We start from the raw sequence: 20,704 nt of genomic DNA, 5'->3' as shown, positions 1-20,704 counted from the left end.
TTTGAGTATTGCATTGGAATGAAAGAAATATCTTAGGGCAAAAATTAATTTTTGCCTCTAAATTTGGACCTCAACTTAAATTAAATAAATATAAGGTAAAAGGCATGGTACTTATTCGTGTTAATTCACCTACTAATATCTTCAGACATCAATATTAAAAATGTATAAACTCAACTATCATACAAATTTGTAGAACTTTTAAATTTAAACAAAAATAATGGCTCCTTGTAAGTTAAGAAAAAATAGATCAAAATAGGCTTTTACTTGGAATTATTATTATTATTTTTTTAAAAAATAGATCATAAAGTTAGGCCTGAAAAGGGTAAAAATGTGGAAATGAGAACTCTATCATAACTCTACACAGTAAACCACTTTGTCAGGGGTATTATCGACCAAAATTCTAATTTATTTTATTTTATTTGCATAATTGAAAACCCTCTTAAAAGCCCGTCTTCCGTATAATTTTCCCTCGTTTCACCCTAGCCGCCGAACCGAGCCTTCACCTCCTGCTTTCCATTTTGCTCGTCGCCGTTCCAAGTAAGTTTCTTCTTCCATACTTTCAATCTTCTTCTTTATGTCCTTATCTCAACCGTTAATGTTGTCGATCGATGTTGAAAATTTATTGTAGTTTCTTTTCTGCACTGCCTGTTGCAGTTCAGTTCTGAATTGGAATTTTTTGCTGGTTGTTCTTTGATCTGTGTCCGATTATTTTTTAAATCTTTATTTGGTTTAGTGGTTGTGTTATTGTTAGTGTTTGTTGGAGGGTTTTCTGCTTCTGATTGGAAAATGTTGCTAGGGTTTAAGGATTCGTGCACACTATTTACTCGTTCTATTTGACATGAGTTGTTTGTTCCCTCTTCATTTGGTATTTCTAAGTTTTTCTTCTCGGTATTGAAGTTTGGCCGTTTACACAAGGTTTTGGGAGTAATTTGTTCGGCTGCTTTTTTTTGAGAGCTGCATTCTTCTCTTTTTGTTCTTTAGGATTTATCGGAACATTGATGACCTCTTTAGTCTTCTTCATCCATGTAAATCTGACTTGCTATTTTGTCTTCCGCAGAAATGGCTGAAGCGGTCGAAGTGACTCAGGAACTAATCCAGCCTCAATACGACGTGAAGCTTTTCAATCGCTGGACCTTTGATGATGTCCAGGTTTTATTTTTTTTCCCTAATGCCCCGTTTTTTAGACTGATGTTTGTGGGAAGCAATTTTAGGTTAACTTTAAATTTTGCTATAATGGAAGAAGCTATTGATGGATTCACCTCTCACTCATAATGATTTCACAACTTTTTGCTTATCCTTATGATGCGGAGGAGTTGAAAACTGCGATCTGTTCGTATGGTTGTTGGGTTCTTTTTGTTTCCTGTTTGAATTGGGTTGTTAGGTGAAATCTCAATGCCATCGAGTTCCACTGATATGATTGAACGGTTGTGATTATACAGGTTAATGACATGTCTCTGGGGGATTACATTGGAGTTGCACCAGCCAAGCATGCGACCTATGTTCCACACACTGCAGGTCGATATTCCATGAAGCGTTTCAGGAAAGCTCAATGCCCAATTGTGGAGAGACTTACAAATTCGCTTATGATGCATGGCAGAAACAATGGAAAGAAACTAATGGCTGTGAGGATTATTAAGCATGCGATGGAGATTATTCATCTGCTAACTGATTTGAATCCAATTCAAGTTATTGTTGATGCTGTTGTTAACAGGTATGCATATTGGATCCACGGAATTCCATTCATGTTGTGTTTAAGTTATGTTATACCATCGTAACTTTTAGGTCCAATTACAGATTTGGTATCTATGGTTTAGACAAGGTTTTAATTTAGTCTTTATGGTGTTAAAGATTCAATTTAGTCTCTATGGTTTAGACTTGGTTGCACTTTGGTATCTATGATTTGGGTTTAGTTCTAACTTTTAGTCCTTATGTTCTAAAACTTTCAATAGGATCCTACAATTTAGTCAAACCTCACAAATTGTCCTTGTTACAATGTTGACGAATATTTTCACATGAAAATTGGTAACTGTGTTTGGTTCTAACTTTTAGTGCACGACTTTATTGGACGAAATTCGTGATTTAAATATTGCATCTTGAATCAATGTCCGGAACAAAGATCATGGTAATTCTGCAATTTTTGAGTTTTCAGTTTCCTCTTAACATATTTTTTGACATGGGATTTGGCAGTGGACCCCGTGAAGATGCTACCCGAATTGGTTCAGCTGGTGTTGTTAGGCGTCAAGCTGTGGATATATCCCCTCTGCGACGTGTAAATCAAGCAATATACCTTATTACAACTGGTGCCCGTGAGGCTGCTTTCAGAAACATCAAGACTATTGCTGAATGTTTGGCTGATGAACTCATCAACGCAGCAAAGGGCTCATCAAACAGGTAAACATCATATCTCCTCTTACTAATTTTTCATCCATCCTTGCACCATATTTCATTGTGTTATTCTGTTTTTGCAGTTACGCCATCAAGAAAAAGGATGAGATTGAGAGAGTTGCAAAGGCCAATCGTTAAGCGTAGTTCGACAAAGGAGAGAGAGCTCAAAGGATTCATCAAAAGCTTCATTTTCGGTTCATCATCTAGTTCAAAGTTTCTATGGACATTGTTGTCCTCAATGTTTTGTTTGCCTTATCTTAGCCAGCGAGAATTCATCATATACTTGATTAAGCCTTAATGAGAAGTCTTTATATTTGGTGAGAATCTTTGTCATATGGATATTTGTAATACTTTAATGTTTATTTATGGTTGCTTTTCAAAATTATTACATTAAAACTCCTTATTAGTTGAGCCTCCTCGTTATTTGGTTTAGTTTATTTTAACCCGTTTTAATTTATATCTCATTCTATTATGGTCTCTAAAGTTAAAAATCTTAGCGAGGATATGAAAAATTAATTTCCATGCATTAAAAGAACAAAAAAATAAAAAATACCTTAAAAATGGAACGAAATTTATATTTGGATTAAAATGGAAATTGTCAATATTTATTGACATAAGTCGTAGCTCAAATGTAGACTCGTTATCAAACTAGTATGTAATAGTGGCAAACTAGTTGACAGCCATTTTTTACTAAGTCATTAAATGAAACCCCAGTTTTTAAATCAAATTAAAAAAGGGTTAAAAAATGCCCTTTTCTTTTATTTTAATTACAAATCTACCCTCCCTGTTGCCTTCAACTCTACGAATCTCGCTCACTTCCAGTTCCGCGGCAGCAGTGGCGGAGCTGAAAGGTGAGCTTCAATGGGTTCCGTTTCTCTGAAAATTGGAGATGGAACCGCCAGATTCAAAAGGGCATCCATTTGTTCTTCAGCGCTGAACATTCTCATGCTCATTTCTGTAATCACCACGAATCTTTTCGCATTATACGCCTTCACTTACTCTCCCAAAGATCGCGAAGTTCATTCGCTTAATCGCGCACACAAGAACTTTTCTGTCATATCCGAGCAGGTATCTCTTATTCTCAGAGAGATCGAAGTTTCTCAGAAAAAGCTGGCTCAGATGGAAAAGGAAATTCTCGGATATCAGAGCATCGATCTCTCCAGATCCAATGTCGCAGACGAGCTCAAACTCTTCCTCCAGCGCCATCCGCTTCCTCTTGGCAAGGATTCGAAAAGTGGAATCACTGAAATGGTCGCATCTGTGGGGCATTCGTGTGAGAAATCGATGGACCTTTTGTCGCAGTATATGAATTACAAGGTCTCTGGACCTTGTCCCGACGATTGGAGCCTTGCTCAGAAGCTGATTCTTCGTGGATGTGAGCCCTTGCCGAGGCGGAGATGTTTGGCCAAATCTGTGCCAAAGGTAGGTTTACAACCTTTCCCTTCCTCTCTATGGAAACCTGTAAGTGATAAGATTGTTATGTGGAGTGGACTTGGATGTAAAAATTTCAATTGTCTGAATAGTAAGAAATTAGGCAGAGATTGTGTCGGTTGCTTTGATTTGGTTAATGGATTTGAGAATCAGAGATTTGTGAAGGCCAGAGGGAAGAATGATTTTTCCATTGATGACGTTTTAGCTTTAACTAGTGGAGGAATCAGGATAGGCTTTGATATTGGTGGAGGGTCTGGGACTTTTGCTGCTAGAATGGCCGAGAAAAATGTCACTGTCATAACCTCTACACTGAATATTGATGCCCCATTCAGTGAATTCATTGCTGCAAGAGGATTGTTTCCTCTCTTTTTGAGTTTAGATCACAGATTCCCTTTCTACGACAATGTGTTTGATTTGGTTCATGCCTCAAGTGCATTGGACATTGGTGGAAAGCCTGAAAAATTGGAGTTCCTAATGTTCGACATCGATCGGATCTTAAGGGCGGGCGGATTGCTTTGGTTGGATAACTTCTATTGTGCCAATGATGAGAAGAAAAAAGCTTTAACACGCTTGATTGAGCGGTTTGGATTAAAAAAACTGAAGTGGGTCATTGGGGAGAAATCCGAGTCAGGCAAATCTGAGGTTTATCTGTCTNTTTGTCGCAGTATATGAATTACAAGGTCTCTGGACCTTGTCCCGACGATTGGAGCCTTGCTCAGAAGCTGATTCTTCGTGGATGTGAGCCCTTGCCGAGGCGGAGATGTTTGGCCAAATCTGTGCCAAAGGTAGGTTTACAACCTTTCCCTTCCTCTCTATGGAAACCTGTAAGTGATAAGATTGTTATGTGGAGTGGACTTGGATGTAAAAATTTCAATTGTCTGAATAGTAAGAAATTAGGCAGAGATTGTGTCGGTTGCTTTGATTTGGTTAATGGATTTGAGAATCAGAGATTTGTGAAGGCCAGAGGGAAGAATGATTTTTCCATTGATGACGTTTTAGCTTTAACTAGTGGAGGAATCAGGATAGGCTTTGATATTGGTGGAGGGTCTGGGACTTTTGCTGCTAGAATGGCCGAGAAAAATGTCACTGTCATAACCTCTACACTGAATATTGATGCCCCATTCAGTGAATTCATTGCTGCAAGAGGATTGTTTCCTCTCTTTTTGAGTTTAGATCACAGATTCCCTTTCTACGACAATGTGTTTGATTTGGTTCATGCCTCAAGTGCATTGGACATTGGTGGAAAGCCTGAAAAATTGGAGTTCCTAATGTTCGACATCGATCGGATCTTAAGGGCGGGCGGATTGCTTTGGTTGGATAACTTCTATTGTGCCAATGATGAGAAGAAAAAAGCTTTAACACGCTTGATTGAGCGGTTTGGATTAAAAAAACTGAAGTGGGTCATTGGGGAGAAATCCGAGTCAGGCAAATCTGAGGTTTATCTGTCTGCTGTTCTACAAAAGCCTGTAAGAGTATGATGATGATGATGATAATGCTTCAAAGAGGTAAGATAGTTGTTCTTCTCAATCTTTTACATAAAAATGAAATAATGAATAGCATAAGTTGTTTATTCTGCTTACTGTGATCATAGTTATGGAGAAGAATTATAGCATTAGATCAGTCGCTTAGATGATGTTCTTCAATCTGTTAGTCTTTTGTTGCTGTTTTTTGTTTTCAGGAAATCAATTATTTACTGTTAGTCTTTTTGAATCAAACTGTTATTCCAGAAGATTGGAGATATTTATCAGTGTTATGAGCTGTTTGTTGCTCTGCTTCTAAAACAGAGATATGGCATTAATCCAAACTTCTTTTGGCCACTGTCATGCACTATGGCATTAAGCCAAACTTGCTGCTTCGTTGCTATAATTTGATTGGGAATGAGTGGAATAGACTTCGCTTTCTTCCCTTTTATTTACTGTTTTGGTTCGTGTTATATATCTATGTGCTAATGGCTCGATAAAACTTAAGTTACCATTGTCGGAAAAGACAGATTCAAATCATATAAATGAATTATTGAGTTTGCATTCTAGAGTGAAGTTTTGACTTCACCATTTTTGTCCTTCAAAATTTAAATTAGTTGACATAATTGTGTCAATTTTATTAGATTATCTCAATTTGCAAAAGATTTCGAGACTTTTGCTTTCGATCTAAACTTTTCATCTCTACTAGAGACATATAAAGGACGTGCCCGGGTTTCTTTGACGAGACATACAAAGTGTGGGTGTGCATCCAAAGTTCTTTTAGTCCAAGCAATTTTACAATTTATTTATTTTTTTTTTAAAATAGTATATGGATAAAAATTCCCGTGACTAACCAAAGTGACATATATTAATTGCTCTATGATTGGCTAGCCGAAGATTAGAAAAAATAGCTTTTCAGGAAAAGATATTTAGTGGGTGTCTATAGTAATGGGAAAAATACATTTTTTAAGATAAATCAATTTTTTTTTGGAAATTTTAATATTTCATTAGTTTATTGAACGATTTTTTACTATTAAAGAAGAAGTGTTTTTTTAGAGATATTAATAAATAAAAAGTACTAAAAAAACCCATTCTATCCAAAGATATATTTTAAATTAATTTATTTATTTTAATATGTTTTGTATTTATTTAAAAACAGTTTCGGTCATCTAAAATTATGCAAGCACCTTTACCACTCACTTTAAAATTAATTTTATTTAAAAACCAATTTTTTTTTTATCAGGTCATTCCAACACAGATGACTGCCATTGACTTTACTACTTTATCATTATTTTCAAAATTAAAATGCTTTCAAATGGGAAATTCAAAGAATCACAAAAATAATTGAACACAAAATAAAGGGAAAAAGAAAAAGAAAAAATAAGAGGAAAACAATTTTGATTTTAGAGAGTCATATCACGTGCAACGCACGTGACTTTCAAAAGATACCACGTCACGAGTTGGAAAACCTTCTCATTACGTGTCAATTTCTCAATGGTGATCTCTTATAATACTGTATACAGAATGTGCAGTGGAACTTCGTGACGCCGCCATCTGAATTCCCATTTTACCCTCCTATTTTTCTATATTGACCAGCCACGTCCCTCCCTCGCAAAGTAAAATTACGGGCTATTTTGTTTTTTTTGTTTTTTTTTTTTTTTTTTTTTTAATTTTTGTAATTTTTGTAATTTTTGTAATTTTTTTTCTTCTGAACCAGCTCTCTCTCTCTCTCTCTCTCTCTCCACCGAGTGTTGCAGGCTTTATTTTTTTTTTTTCCTCTTCGTTTTCCGCGTACTGTTTTAAGTTTCTACGTGTTTTGCTTGTTCTGTGATTCGTCGATCGGACTGCCATTTTCTCTCCATCAATGACTATGATGACTCCTCCACCTCTTGATGTAATTTGGCTACTCCTTTTTAGTTTCTGTTCTTGATTTTCTTTTTTGGTTTGTTTCGTACTCGTCGTCCTTTGGTTATTTCTTTTGGTGTCATTTCTTGTTCTTTGAATTTTGATCTTTAGGGTTTTGATTTTGGTTTGGACGTCAAATTGAGTTGAGAATTCAATAACTCGGTTTTTTGATTGATATATCTCTAGGGTTTCGATTCAATCTTCGTGGGGTCGAGTTTCGTCGTTTGGAAGATCTGATTTTCTTGTTTTGTTCTGCAGCAAGAAGACGAGGAGATGCTTGTGCCGCATTCGGATGTAGTGGAGGGTCCTCAGCCAATGGAAGGTTTATATTCAGCCTGCTTGACTAGTATACTATTTGGATTCTATTATCTTTTTTAGTTGGCCATGGTTTTGAAGTTAATGGGTTTACAATTCACTGGAAGATTGGTTGTTTTAGTTTTTTTGTGTGGCTTGACTTCAGTTTTATCGTGTGATGATCCCATTTTGTATCGAGGCGTTGATTTGTTATTCTGCATTTATGTGAATGTTTTCGACAGCTCAAGTGGAGCCTCCTGGCACCATGGAGAACCAGCAAGTGGAGGATCCCCCACCTATAAAATTCACATGGAGAATTGAGAACTTCTCTAGGTTAACCATGAAAAAGTATTATTCTGACTCGTTTTCTGTTGGAGGATATAAATGGTACATTCTATTATCTCATTTGCAAAACTGCAATTTGCTCCTTTGAGTTGTTATAGCTAGTTGTTGATTTTGTTGATTTGAGTTGGTTGGTTGGTTTCATCAGGCGAATATTACTTTTTCCAAAAGGAAACAATGTTGACCACTTGTCAATGTATTTGGATGTTGCCGACTCTACCACGTTGCCTTACGGGTGGAGTAGATATGCACAGTTCAGCTTGGCTGTGGTTAATCATGTCCATAAAAAGTATTCAATACGAAAGGGTAAGTACTTTCCCATTATCTGAGAATTTATTTATTTTTCACCATTCATTTTAACATGTAGAAGAATGGGGTTCTTTCTTTTCTGGTACTTGTAGTCGCGAGGTAAATATTTTGATCACTTGTAGATTGATATGTTGAGCATTAGATGAAAACTAGCACTACAAAAATATATTGAGTTCAGAATTTCTCTCCCTTTCCCCTATTTTGTGAAGCATGGCCAATAAGCTTTCATATGTTTCCCCCCCAATATTTTAATCGATTCATGCACAAATAAGTTGTATACTTCTACATTTATTTAAAGATAAAAATATAAAAATGATAGTAAATGTCCGACATGTCTTTCAAAGATATTAGAGATGGGAAAAATCTTTCAAATCATAGTTTTAGAGGAAAAACGCTACACCAAAGATGGAGAAGGAGAAGAAGTCAAATGAAGGTTTAAAAACTTATTAGCGATGAGGGCAGAAGGATCTGTACTCTGTGGTCAACACATAAGGCTGCTGTACATGGAAATAGGTGGACAATTCGGATAATAGACAGAAGTGAATCAAACTTATCAATCTCACGATCAATAAAGGCTTTTCATTATGAAAATAAAAAAGAAACACTTTCCTCGTCCAAATAAGTCATATAAGTTTTGGAAAGGGCTTCAAAATAAATTTAGGGAAATTGTGATGGAAGGTAGTAGCCTCCTTAGAGTGATCAGTCGACACTGGATCACCTTTATTTCATAATTTCTTTTACTACAGTCGCCTGGACTTTTTGAAATTAGAAGCTTATCGGAGTCCTTTTTTGTTATTAGTTTTGGTGTCCTTTTGGTGGGACATGTCTTTGGTATGCCCTTATATTCTTTCAACTTTTACATTGAAGTTTGGTTTCTTACCAATTTTTTTTAAAACTATCAATTGATTTCCATTATTAATTTAGCATGGGTTTGTAAACTGACAAGAGACCTGTTATCCTATTTAGAATATTGCTCTTATGTTTATGAAAACTTAACTGTTTGGGATTTAAGCAACTATATATTTTACCTCTTCATGTTTAATTATGCAGACACAAAACACCAATTCAATGCTAGAGAAAGTGATTGGGGTTTTACATCATTCATGCCTCTTAGTGATCTTTATGATCCTAGTCGAGGGTACCTTGTAAATGACACGTGTGTTGTTGAAGCTGAGGTTCTAGTTCGTAAGGTTCTTGATTACTGGTCCTATGATTCAAAGAAAGAAACTGGATTTGTGGGTCTTAAGAACCAAGGGGCAACTTGTTACATGAATTCTCTTCTTCAGACACTTTACCATATACCTTATTTTAGAAAGGTAGGAAAAAGTTTCATAGCTCCTATATTTCTCTTATGGAGGATTTCTTAATTCCTGATTCTTTTTATCCAGGCTGTTTACCATATGCCGACAACTGAGAATGACATGCCTTCAGGAAGCATCCCTTTGGCTCTTCAAAGTCTGTTCTATAAACTTCAATTTAATGTCAGCAGTGGTGCAACTAAAGAGCTTACTAAGTCCTTTGGATGGGATACTTATGATTCTTTTATGCAACACGATGTGCAAGAACTCAATAGGGTTTTGTGTGAAAAGCTTGAAGATAAAATGAAGGTATAATACAGGATATTTGGATTTGTTTGATGAATTCTTATAAAAATACATACAGTGAATCATATATGCATTGACTTGGCCCAATGTCTATTGACATAACTTGTGTACATGTTATTATATTTATCTTTTCTTTTACAATCTTTCTTTTGGTTTTGGTCTAGGGAACTGTTGTGGAGGGGACAATACAACAGTTATTTGAGGGGCATCACATGAATTACATAGAATGCATTAATGTTGACTACAAATCTACGAGAAAGGAATCATTTTATGGTACTTCTGGTTTAAAAGCCACTCTTCGAAATTTTGAATTGATTTAAGATCTTTTAGCTTGATTTTTCTTTGGGTGGATTGGCAGATCTACAGCTTGATGTGAAAGGTTGTAATGATGTCTATGCATCTTTTGATAAGTATGTGGAAGTTGAACGTCTTGAGGGTGATAACAAGTATCATGCAGAAGAGCATGGATTGCAGGTTTGTACTGTTGATGATTTGATTCAAGGCTTCCTATCTGTGTGCATTTATGTTTATTTTGTGGTTGTTTAAGGGCAATGTCATTCCAAGGTGTATTCTTTGTATATTGTGGCCATTTAAGGACAAATCAAATTTTGGGGCTTTGTGTCTGGATAAGTAGCATCTGATGCAATTCTCTTTCTTATGTCTGGTGTTGTTTCTAGCTGTTTCTGATGAAAGCATAGCTATTTTCTTCATTTATGTGTGTTTTTTTTTTCAGAAGTTTTTAACTTTTAATACTGAACAATTGGCAACCTACGATAGTAGGTTAAATGGGGCTCAGTTGCTTTCCGGGTAAAATTGTTCAGATTTTATTGTCTGTTTCCACTTACTTCTTATAACTAATATTTTTGTGTTGAGAAGATCGACTACCTAAAATGTTTCAAAGGAACTGAAATCATTCTTGAATCTAGAATTCTAGAAATGTAAGATAGTTCAACTTCCTGAGCTAGCTGTAGCAAGTAAATCTTTTAATTTGATTTTCTGCCTAAATTAATGTTTGTTTCAGGATGCTAAGAAGGGTGTCTTGTTTATTGACTTCCCTCCAGTCCTCCAACTCCAGCTGAAGAGGTTTGAATACGATTTTATGCGGGATACAATGGTGAAGGTTAGTAATGGAAATATACCACAGCGTGGTTTTGCATTCACTAATCTAGGACGTCATTATTTGTTGCAGGACTTAATAACATTTAATAATTATCGTATATTTAGATATCTTCAGAATTTTCACAGTATAGAGAAATTGAGGATGTCTTTGAAATTTGATTGTCAGTAACTTCAACGTTGATTGTTTGGGCTCCCATTTTTTTTATACAATTCTGAAACTACTTTTGGCTTTTGTCCTTGCTAATTGGAGTGTATTTTCGGGAGCTCCTATAAGTTGCAGGAGAAATGTGTTTTCTTCTCTCACTCTTCGCTGATTTTGCCTTCCACAAAGCTATGTTGGAGGCAACTTGGAAATCATTGAGCATTTGAAGTACTTGCACTATGCTTGAGAGTTTGCATTGATAAATTTTTTAAAGCTTCATCTTTTATAGTTTGTTGGGATTTGGTTTCACCTCTTTTCTCTTTATTAGAATTCCCAAGTTCTGGAGGTGGAGATGCCCTATTAGCACAGGTTAGGAGTGTTAACTTAAAAATTGGTTAAAATTTCAACAAGGATCCAGGGTCTAGCTCGATAAACAAAAAGGTTCAGGGCTTGACAATGTTCAAAAGTGAAGCATGAGAATGGGCCTCCCCTTCCCGCTCCTATCTGCTAACCCATTAATGATACCTTTGGTTCCTCTTTTCCCCCAATACACACTCAATGGCCGTTTTATAACCCTGCCCTCCACAATGAACTTGAAAGGATTGAATAGGACAAGGCCATCATCATTAAGAAGAAAGTTCTTCACGATGACTGATATATTATCCTTTGGGAAGTTCAGGACAATATTTGTGATCTTTGTTCTAACAACCTTCTTGAACCAAAGGAAGCCTTTCCTTTGCCCCTTCGTTTGACAATACCATAGGGGCAAGGTCAAGGCTTAATTCGGCCCATTTTGTTAGTTCGTTATCCTTTAAATTCCTACCAAGCTTTAGGTCCAAGAATTTGTTGACAACATTCCACGTTTCTTTGACCGTGACTTTTTTGCTAGGAGAGAGCCTATACAAAAGTGGGTACTAAAGGGCTAGCTTTCTCCATCACCCACCCTGTGGCAAGTTTGATTGGTGATGAGGTTTGATGTTTCTTTATGTACTTCCAAGGACCTTTTGTGGGGTTGATTTTTGTTTGATGTATGAGTATATTTGGCCTTTATAAGATTTCTCCACGAGACTTTTTCTTCGTGATTATATCTCCATATCCATTTTGTGAGGAGAGCTTTGTTCTTCTTATCTTGTTTGATGTATGAGTATATTTGGCCTTTATAAGATTTCTCCACGAGACTTTTTCTTCGTGATTATATCTCCATATCCATTTTGTGAGGAGAGCTTTGTTCTTCTTATCTTGTTTGATGTATGAGTATATTTGGCCTTTATAAGATTTCTCCACGAGACTTTTTCTTCGTGATTATATCTCCATATCCATTTTGTGAGGAGAGCTTTGTTCTTCTTATCTTGTTTGATGTATGAGTATATTTGGCCTTTATAAGATTTCTCCACGAGACTTTTTCTTCGTGATTATATCTCCATATCCATTTTGTGAGGAGAGCTTTGTTCTTCTTATCAAGAAAAGACTGAGGCCTCCCTTTTATGTTGGGAGGTTTATAATATTTTCGCAAGTAGTTTCTGAATAATATTTCTATATCTGCGGCCACTTTTTGTGGCATTTCAAATAGAGACATGTAGAGTGGGGAAGTTAGATAATGTGCCTTGGATTAGGGTGAGTCTTCTATCTTTTGAAGTATAACAGGATGACCATGTTGACTGCCTTATTTCTATTTTTTCAATAATAGTCCTCTGGTTTCCTTTTATAGGACTGGTAGTCCTAGGTACATATTTGTCATTTCTTCCTTTTTACAACCATATATGCTAGCAAATTCTTCAATAATCTTTGTGCTAATATTGATGCCCATGATCTCTGTTTTTTAGAGATTGATATTTTGTCCCAAGAATCTTTCAATGGTTTTTATCGTTTCGATCATGTTTTTTATGGAAGAGGCATCTGCCAAGTCAGAAAGGAGACGTTTGTATCGTCTGCGAACTGAAGGTGGTTAATGCTTAAGCCTTCTTTACAAATATGATAACCTTTTATTTGCCCTTCGTATTATGCTCGTCAGTAGGTGACTGAGGTAGTCCCTTACCATGATGAAAAGAAAAGGGGATAGTGGATCTCCTTATTGGAGATTCCGTGTGGCATAAATCTTCCCTTGCGGGGTCTTCCATTGATGATGATGGAGAAGTTTGTGGATGAGATGCTTCCTTTTATCCACCTTCGCCATTTTGAGCCAAAGCCTTTGCCACAAGAATGTTTTTCGAGGAAAGTCCACTCATCTATGAGTTTGTTTGCCATGAGGGGGCATTGAGAATGTCGCCCCTCTTAAAAAGTTGTTTGTTGCCCAGTAATTGTGAAGGGGAGAACCTTTTTAAGACGTTGTGATAATACCCTTGCTATGATATTATATAGTCTGATTGTGAGACTTATGGGACGAAAGTTTGCAACAGTGCGGACATCCAGTTTCTTTGAGAACAGGTTGCCATTGGTAACTTAGTTTCGAAAAAAATCTTGGAATACTCTCATGATATTAGCTCTCATAAGGTTCCAGTATTTCTGAAAAAATTATGAGGTAAAACCATCCGGTATTGGAGTCTTGTTAAAGCTCAGATATTGAATCGCCTTCCCCACCTTTTCTTCGGTGAAAACAACCTCGAGGGAGGCAGCTTGCTGTTGATAAGTAGGACTCCAGACAACGACGTGTAAAGGGACACAAATTCTCATACAATTTCTTCTTCGTTTACTAAACTTCTACCTTGTTTGGATAGAATTTCCATGATGATACTATTTCATTTCTGTAGCCATGATACGATGGAAAAATTTGGAGTTTATGTCACCCTTCTCTAACCATCATTTTTTATGTTTTTGTCTCCAAGATTGCTCTTCTTTGCTGTCAACGAAATAAGTTCTGCTTTCAGAGCTTTTTATGCGTGTGTTGAACTAGTGTAATAGAGTCAGTTTCCTCCACTTGATTTTGTTTGTGGAAATACAACGGAAAACCTACTTGTTCCATTTCTTTCAGACTTCTTTTAGTCTTTTAAGTATGTTGATGAAACCGTGCCCCGACCATCCACGAAGGGGCGTATTGTTTCACTAGTATTCAACCATTGGCCAAAATTCAAAATGGTTCAGCCACATGTTCTCAAATCGGAAGGGCGAGAGGCCCCATTTACAGCAACCTATGGAAAGTAGAATGGGATAATGGTCAGATGTAGGTCTATTCAGTCTTTGAACACTAACGTTCCTAAATTTTCCAAGTAGGCCTTCTGTGGCTAGAAATCTATCGATGAGTGTCAAGGTGGGTGGAGATATGTTGTTTGATCATGTATAGAGTCCATTATTGAGGGGAAGGTCAATGAGTTCAGCTTCTCTTAAAAAATTGTTGAAGTGGTGACTTTTCCACTGAATTTTTCATGTGCCATCGATTGAAGTCACCTGCCAAAAGCCAATTCTCTGTACATAGATTAGATAGGTCCTGTAAATTTTGCCAGAATAGAGATCTTTCTTGATATCTACAATGACCATAGATCCCTGTAGTCCAAAATCTGTAATTATCAGAATTTGTAATGTGTGGTTAAGGTATATAAGCCTTTAGTGACTTCTGAAATTATCAAAGTTGGGTCATTCCACATGATTTAGATCCCCCGATGTGCCTGAGGCATCTAAAGAGATAATAATCGTAAGGGGTATTGACCACCCAATTGTGACGTACTCGATTTCTCAGAATTGATGTTTGAAAGGAGGCCAACAATCTCTCTAGTCAGTTTACTCTGTTTCTTAGCCATGGTGGACTTCTTTTTCCTGGATGGAATAGCCATTCACATGTGGTGTTCTTTTAGCCATGGTGCCAAGATTTGGATGGCCATTGTTGGTGTGAGTGTCTCTGATATCGGGGTGACCTCTTCTACCTCCGTTTCATTCCTATGCGTGGAATTACAATACCGAGGCAATTGGGTTAACTGTCATGTGTTTTCATTGGATCTGCAATGTACACTCAATTATTTTTCTTATCTTTACTCATCTTTTAATTATATATGCTGCAACATTGGTCTCTTGGATCAAATTTTCTTTTCAGATGTTTTTATACAGACAATATATTAAAGTGATTTTGGCATGCAGATAAATGATCGGTATGAGTTTCCGCTTCAACTAGACCTTGATAGGGAGAATGGCAAGTATCTATCGCCTGAAGCAGATAGGAGTGTTCGCAACCTTTACACACTTCATAGGTATAACCATGCTATTGCTTATTCTGTAGATTAATTTTCTTATTTCCCAACTCATGTTTCCTTGAAATTTCATGTGTTTTTTAAAAAAATTTAGAAATTTAATTTTACGAGGAGGCACAAATTTTCAATAAATTTTGAAAAGTTAGAACACAATAGCTCCTTGCAGCAGTGAAACTAAATCTCCCAAAGTGAAATAACACAATTACTTAGGTTCTTTTTCATCTATCAATTAAAAGTTTCTTATAAAAAGTCTAGCAATAAATATCGTTTCTTGTTTAATAAAAACACAAGTACTAAGATGGGACGAATGCAATCTAAAACAAAATTCTTAAAGAAAACTTCCCAACAAGAATTAATATAAAATGAAGAGTAGTTGCAGAATTCTTTGAACAGAGCAAACCATAAAACCGCATTTAGTTTTACAAGATCAAATATTTTCTCCCAAATACCCTGCACTATTGACTTGACAGCGTTCATCCATGGGATTTTTGTCTTCCTCTCTGGGTCATGATAATAGAGAAGATAAAACATTTTCAATCAATAACCCAAGAACATCCATAGCCCTTTCAAACGAAGCCTCTTATAAATTTCTGCTCAAGGAGCAATAAAATAACTAGCGAGCTGAAGATCCATTAGGCACAAAATAAACAGCTTGAATTTAAATAGCAAGAATGACATGTTATTTAACCCAACAAAATCACCCAAACTAAAATATTCACCTTTCTTAGGTTCTACTTGAAAGCTTTAGAAAGTAAGGTTGTTTCTATAAGAATAGAATATGCCTTTGTAAATGTTTGTCCCTTTTGACCACCCCCTTTATTTGTTGAGCATCCTAATGCTAAACTCACAATGTTAAGCTTTAACCTTTTCCCATGCATTTACATCTTAGAGGAGCAATGATTTGCCATGTTCTTTTAATGGCTTCAATGGAAGGATGTGATCTACTTGGAAATATATTCCATATTTCGTTTCTGTTATGTTTAGTTTTGTACATATAGTTTCATTGACTGTTAAAATGTGAAGAATCAACCTCTAACTTGTTTTAATTTTCTGATGCAGTGTGCTGGTACATAGCGGTGGTGTCCATGGTGGGCATTATTATGCCTTTATCAGACCAACCTTATCTGATCAGTGGTATGTATGATTTTTTTAATTTTACCTTGTTGAATGAAATGAAAAAAGAAGTAAAAAACATTCGGTCACAAGAATGTGGATTACAAGAAAGTTTGTCAATTCATAATTAACAAAAGGACTATAATTCTTAACGGATGTTTAAACTTACACTAATAAATCCTATTTCAGGATCCATTTGACCATTGCATACAAATTTCTTCGCTACTTTAGAGAGAATTGATCTTACTCTTCTTGCTTTATTTACCCATATATTTGTACAATTCGTTTGAGGAGTAGAAGGTACCTGGGCATCTTTGAGAATTCGACAATGATGTTGGATAATAATATATTGGATTATGTTTTTAGTTTAGTAAATAGTTTTGGGTCCATTTGCTTCATTAATTAATTAGTTAGTTTTTTTTTAATAAATAAAAACCCACGCTTTTATTAAGGCGGATGGAAGAATATAAGGGTATATAAAAAGACCAAGTCTGACCAAAAGTAAAGGGGTTCAATACCAGCTACCGAAATGGACTCCAATCCAGAAGAACAATATTAAACTCATAATTAAAAAAATGTTTAGTAGGTGACGCTCATAAGGAAGCGCTAAATCTAGCCAACTCCCAAATATCCTCACTCTATTTCTCAACCTCTCTAAAAATTCTATTATTCCTCTCCCTCTAAATACCCCACAGAATAGCAAAAAAGTTGTCCCGCCACATAACTGTACCTTCCTCTTTACTGGGAGAGTTTGAGAGCACCGTCTCCATCTGAGCCTTGCTGTCTCTGTGTCATTCCCAACAAATCCCAAACGATCTCAACTAGCGGCTCCAAAGAAAGCGAGCAAACTGACAGCCCCAGAAAAGATGATTAAGATTTTCCTTGGGCCATTTTATTGGTTTGTAATTAGTATTTTAACCCTTGGATACTTGCAAATATATTTTTCTTAAAATTAGTATTTTAGCTTTAATTTCTGAGTTGTTATTTTGGGGATTTTCGTCACCATGATTATTTACAGAGAGTGATTCCTTCTGGAGTCTCTCAACCTACGCTTTTAACGTGCCAATAATGCATAACTCAAGTACTATTTTATTGTCGGTCAGTAATTTGGTTCAAGCTTCATTATTTTAGGTACAAATTTGACGACGAGCGTGTGACAAAAGAAGATACAAAGAGAGCATTAGAAGAGCAATATGGTGGTGAGGAAGAGGTGATAAAACTTGCTTAATGAAAGATCTAATTCCCCTTAATAAGTTCTTTACCTGTTTGTCCACTTTGTATATTAACTTGGTTTTATTCTGCACTCACTTCAATGTTTGACAGTTGCCTCAGACAAACCCGGGCTTCAACAATACTCCCTTCAAGTTCACCAAATATTCTAATGCATATATGCTTGTGTACATCCGTGAAAGTGACAAGGAAAAGATAATTTGCAATGTGGATGAAAAAGACATAGCCGAACACCTTAGGGTAGTTTTATTTATTCAGATTATTTCTTCGTGGCTTCTAATCAAGTGTGGAAATATGTGGAAGCTGGCTGACTTTACTCAACACCATACAGATAAGGTTGAAGAAAGAGCAGGAGGAGAAGGAAGACAAGAGAAGATATAAAGCGCAGGCCCATCTCTATGCTATTATCAAGGTTGCAGCTTCTCATTCTTTTTCATGTTTGGCAATTTATATCCTTCAGGTGTTGGGCCTATTAACAAGGCTGACCCGAAAAATAAGATACTTTTCAATTCATGAGATCAAGACTTTGTGTTCACTGATATGTGAATCTAATGTCCTAATAGGTTGTTAAGATCAACATATCTAGCATAAGCACCCATAGATATGAATGTCAAATTTCTATTTTCTTTTTTGATAGTTGTATGTAAACAATTTGTGCCTGAGACGATGGATTTATGCTGGTAGGTTGCACGAGATGTGGACCTTCAAGAACAAATAGGGAAGGATATCTATTTTGATCTTGTTGATCATGACAAAGTTCGCAGTTTTCGTATTCAGAAACAAATACCTTTTAATCTTTTCAAGGTGAGCAGACTTTTGGAAATTGACATAGTGAGGAAACCTCACTGTTGCCTGCAGTTATCTTCCATCTTGATTGTTCCATGTTTATGTTCCCTTAATCTGCTCTCTTTTGAGAAAAGGAAAAGAGACTTGTGTGTCTGTCGTTCATTCTTCTTCTATTCAGTTGATGGTCTTGTTTTTACTTCTTTGGTACTCCATGCCTTAAAACTATTTAAGTCTATTACTTGTAATGCTTCCTTGTTTGGTGTTCTCACTTCAAGTTTGTCTGTTTATTTTTGTACCCCTTCTTTGATTAATTTGAATGCTTTGTACATTTTAACCGTTATTTTATTTCTATAGCTTGCTGGAAGATCAGGATTTTTTGTTTGATATTAATCATGTCTTTCATGCTTATATCAATCATTTTAACCGTTATTTTAACTGTTATGAATTTTTGAGGATAAGAAGGATGTTGAGAAGATTGATTTGATTAAGCTAAGTGCAAGGTTTCCTAAAGGTGTTTTATTCAAGTTTATTTATCAATTTCTCTCGTAATGATATTGTGTTAATTGGGATGTTTTTTTAATCTCACCCTAGTGTTTTTTCTATGTTTCCTCTTACTCCTTTTGGTGTTTTTATTCTTTGAATATATTTGTCTTTTTTATTATTAATTTTTAATTTTTTTAATAAGAAACAAAATTTATTAAGGAAAAAAGATGGAAGATACAACTTATGGGCCCAGACCAGTGGGAGCCCCCCTCCCACAAAAGACTAGAAAAACACCTTCGAGTTGATAAGCACAGTAGAAAGGTTGTCATTACAAAATAATTTCCTAGGACTATAACCCCCCAAGAAGCTGGTAGCTTTTCATTTCTCCAAAAGAACCCAAAAGAAGAGGACTTATCATCAAAGGTCCTCTGATTTCTTTCAAACCAAATGTGCCACAACAAAACCCCCACTGCACAATTCCACTAAACAGATGCCCTCTCGGGCATATTCCACGCTGAAGATTTTTCAAAAAGCCATCTATCAACCCTCTTGTACAAGCAACCAACACAAAAATATTGATAAGAGCAGATGGGGCAATGTAGAATCAAGTGGTCTAAATTCTATGTATTCATGAGCAAAAGACAACAAGCTGAAGGCAAGAGAACCCAATTTTTGCACCTTCTTTGAAGTATCTGCTGTATATTTAATCCTCTATGAGCCATAGACATAGAAAACCTTCATTTTCTTGGGGCATTTGAGCTAGTTCAAATGGCAGCATCAAAGAGGGGATTTAATTTTAGGCGGATCTATCTGACGACTTCAAAAAGACTTGGTGGAAAAATTACCCCCCACCTTCAAAGACCAAACTACTCTGTCCTTGCTTTCACCTAACCATATAACATCAGGAATTCCAGAAGTCAGGTTCTTGTTTCAACAAGATGGAAAAAAAAAAAATGATCAGGAAACTGCTTCCCAAGAGTCGTGTCCCCCTTTGATAGAGCAATATTACTCCCTTTGTCAATTCTCTTATCCGCCAAAAGGACAGTTTTCTACAATTTCCACCTAATGGGATGTCAAGGTAAGAGAAAGGAAAAGTTCCAATTTTGCACCAAAAGTTCCAGCATAATATATCACCTCTTTAGTATGACATTAATACCAAGCAACAGTCTTGGCCAAATTTTGGGAGAGGGTGTCCCTGTGCCTCAAGCCCCTATTTGTTTCTTGTTGTTGTTATGATTATTATTTTTTCCTTCTCCATTTTGATTTGTGGTGCTGTGCAGGAGGAGGTTGCCAAGGAGTATGGCATACCAGTGCAATTTCAGCGGTTTTGGATTTGGGCAAAGCGACAAAATCACACGTATCGTCCTAATCGGCCATTGACTCCGCAAGAAGAAGCACAATCTGTAATAATTTCCTCTATTCTTGTATTCTTTTTGCAAAAGTCCCAGAATTCTATTTGGTAGTCATGAGCACATCATTTGTCTTTTTTATATCACTCAAAAAATTATCGTCGTTTTCGCCATCTTGTAATTGCTGTTCAGCATCTTATATTCCGGCTTATTATTTTGCTTGTTATGATTTTTAATGTAGTTATAATATCAAAATTATGGTTTGAATATATTTAAATTATACATGCTCTTTTTCACTATATGGGTAACATATAGATTATACATGCTCTTTTTCATGTCACTATTATGCTATTTTCTATGGATAGATGGACATTTTTTTTATACCTGTATATTTTCTTGGATCTATCTGAAATTCTTGCTGTAGTTAGCCATTATGGTTTGCTGATTGTTGTGGTCTAACATGCATTCTGTTCAGGCTAATGGGTAAATACACCTTTGCAGGTTGGGCAGTTGAGGGAAGCGTCCAACAAAGCTAATAACGCAGAACTTAAGTTGTTTTTGGAAGTAGAGCTTGGAT

General features: G+C 36.0%; 3 protein-coding genes across 4 annotated transcripts in view; all 3 read left to right on the top strand.

Moving 5' to 3' along the window:
* The first annotated feature begins 431 nt into the window (after positions 1-431).
* Positions 432-2,796, top strand: LOC111791756 (40S ribosomal protein S5-like). The gene is made up of 5 exons (XM_023673227.1): positions 432-537; positions 1,058-1,149; positions 1,440-1,711; positions 2,188-2,391; positions 2,469-2,796. Exons 2-5 carry the CDS (start codon positions 1,060-1,062, stop codon positions 2,521-2,523), a joined length of 621 nt encoding a protein of 206 aa, XP_023528995.1. The 5' UTR covers positions 432-537; positions 1,058-1,059; the 3' UTR covers positions 2,524-2,796.
* A 363-nt stretch (positions 2,797-3,159) lies between these two features.
* On the top strand, positions 3,160-5,705 carry LOC111790964. 2 transcript variants are annotated; one of them, XM_023672109.1, is made up of 2 exons: positions 3,160-3,677; positions 4,472-5,705. In XM_023672109.1, the coding sequence occupies exons 1-2, from the start codon at positions 3,247-3,249 to the stop codon at positions 5,292-5,294; spliced, it is 1,254 nt and encodes a 417-aa protein (XP_023527877.1). In that variant the 5' UTR covers positions 3,160-3,246; the 3' UTR covers positions 5,295-5,705. The 2 variants fall into 2 exon arrangements, with proteins under 2 accessions (XP_023527877.1, XP_023527876.1); XM_023672108.1 differs by having other exon boundaries at positions 3,164-4,458; positions 5,253-5,705.
* Positions 5,706-6,988: 1,283 nt separating this feature from the next.
* LOC111791702 (ubiquitin carboxyl-terminal hydrolase 12-like) overlaps positions 6,989-20,704 on the top strand; it is a 19,322-nt gene continuing 5,606 nt past the window's right edge. Inside the window, exons 1-17 of the mRNA XM_023673162.1 lie at positions 6,989-7,170; positions 7,440-7,503; positions 7,718-7,862; positions 7,966-8,123; positions 9,177-9,442; positions 9,515-9,733; positions 9,895-10,003; positions 10,089-10,204; positions 10,752-10,850; positions 15,057-15,166; positions 16,226-16,300; positions 17,411-17,489; positions 17,603-17,749; positions 17,841-17,921; positions 18,194-18,313; positions 20,059-20,181; positions 20,629-20,704. The exon at positions 20,629-20,704 is cut by the window's right edge and continues 1 nt beyond it. Coding sequence (XP_023528930.1) covers positions 7,141-7,170; positions 7,440-7,503; positions 7,718-7,862; positions 7,966-8,123; positions 9,177-9,442; positions 9,515-9,733; positions 9,895-10,003; positions 10,089-10,204; positions 10,752-10,850; positions 15,057-15,166; positions 16,226-16,300; positions 17,411-17,489; positions 17,603-17,749; positions 17,841-17,921; positions 18,194-18,313; positions 20,059-20,181; positions 20,629-20,704 — 2,017 coding nt within the window. The 5' untranslated portion in view covers positions 6,989-7,140. The remainder of the gene's footprint in view (positions 7,171-7,439; positions 7,504-7,717; positions 7,863-7,965; positions 8,124-9,176; positions 9,443-9,514; positions 9,734-9,894; positions 10,004-10,088; positions 10,205-10,751; positions 10,851-15,056; positions 15,167-16,225; positions 16,301-17,410; positions 17,490-17,602; positions 17,750-17,840; positions 17,922-18,193; positions 18,314-20,058; positions 20,182-20,628) is intronic.

The sequence above is a fragment of the Cucurbita pepo genome, chromosome LG03, assembly GCF_002806865.2.
Source record: "Cucurbita pepo subsp. pepo cultivar mu-cu-16 chromosome LG03, ASM280686v2, whole genome shotgun sequence".
NCBI classification, from domain to species: domain Eukaryota; kingdom Viridiplantae; phylum Streptophyta; class Magnoliopsida; order Cucurbitales; family Cucurbitaceae; genus Cucurbita; species Cucurbita pepo.
The sequence above is the reverse complement of the archived record's forward strand: the minus strand, read 5'-3'. Positions and strand labels throughout refer to the sequence as shown.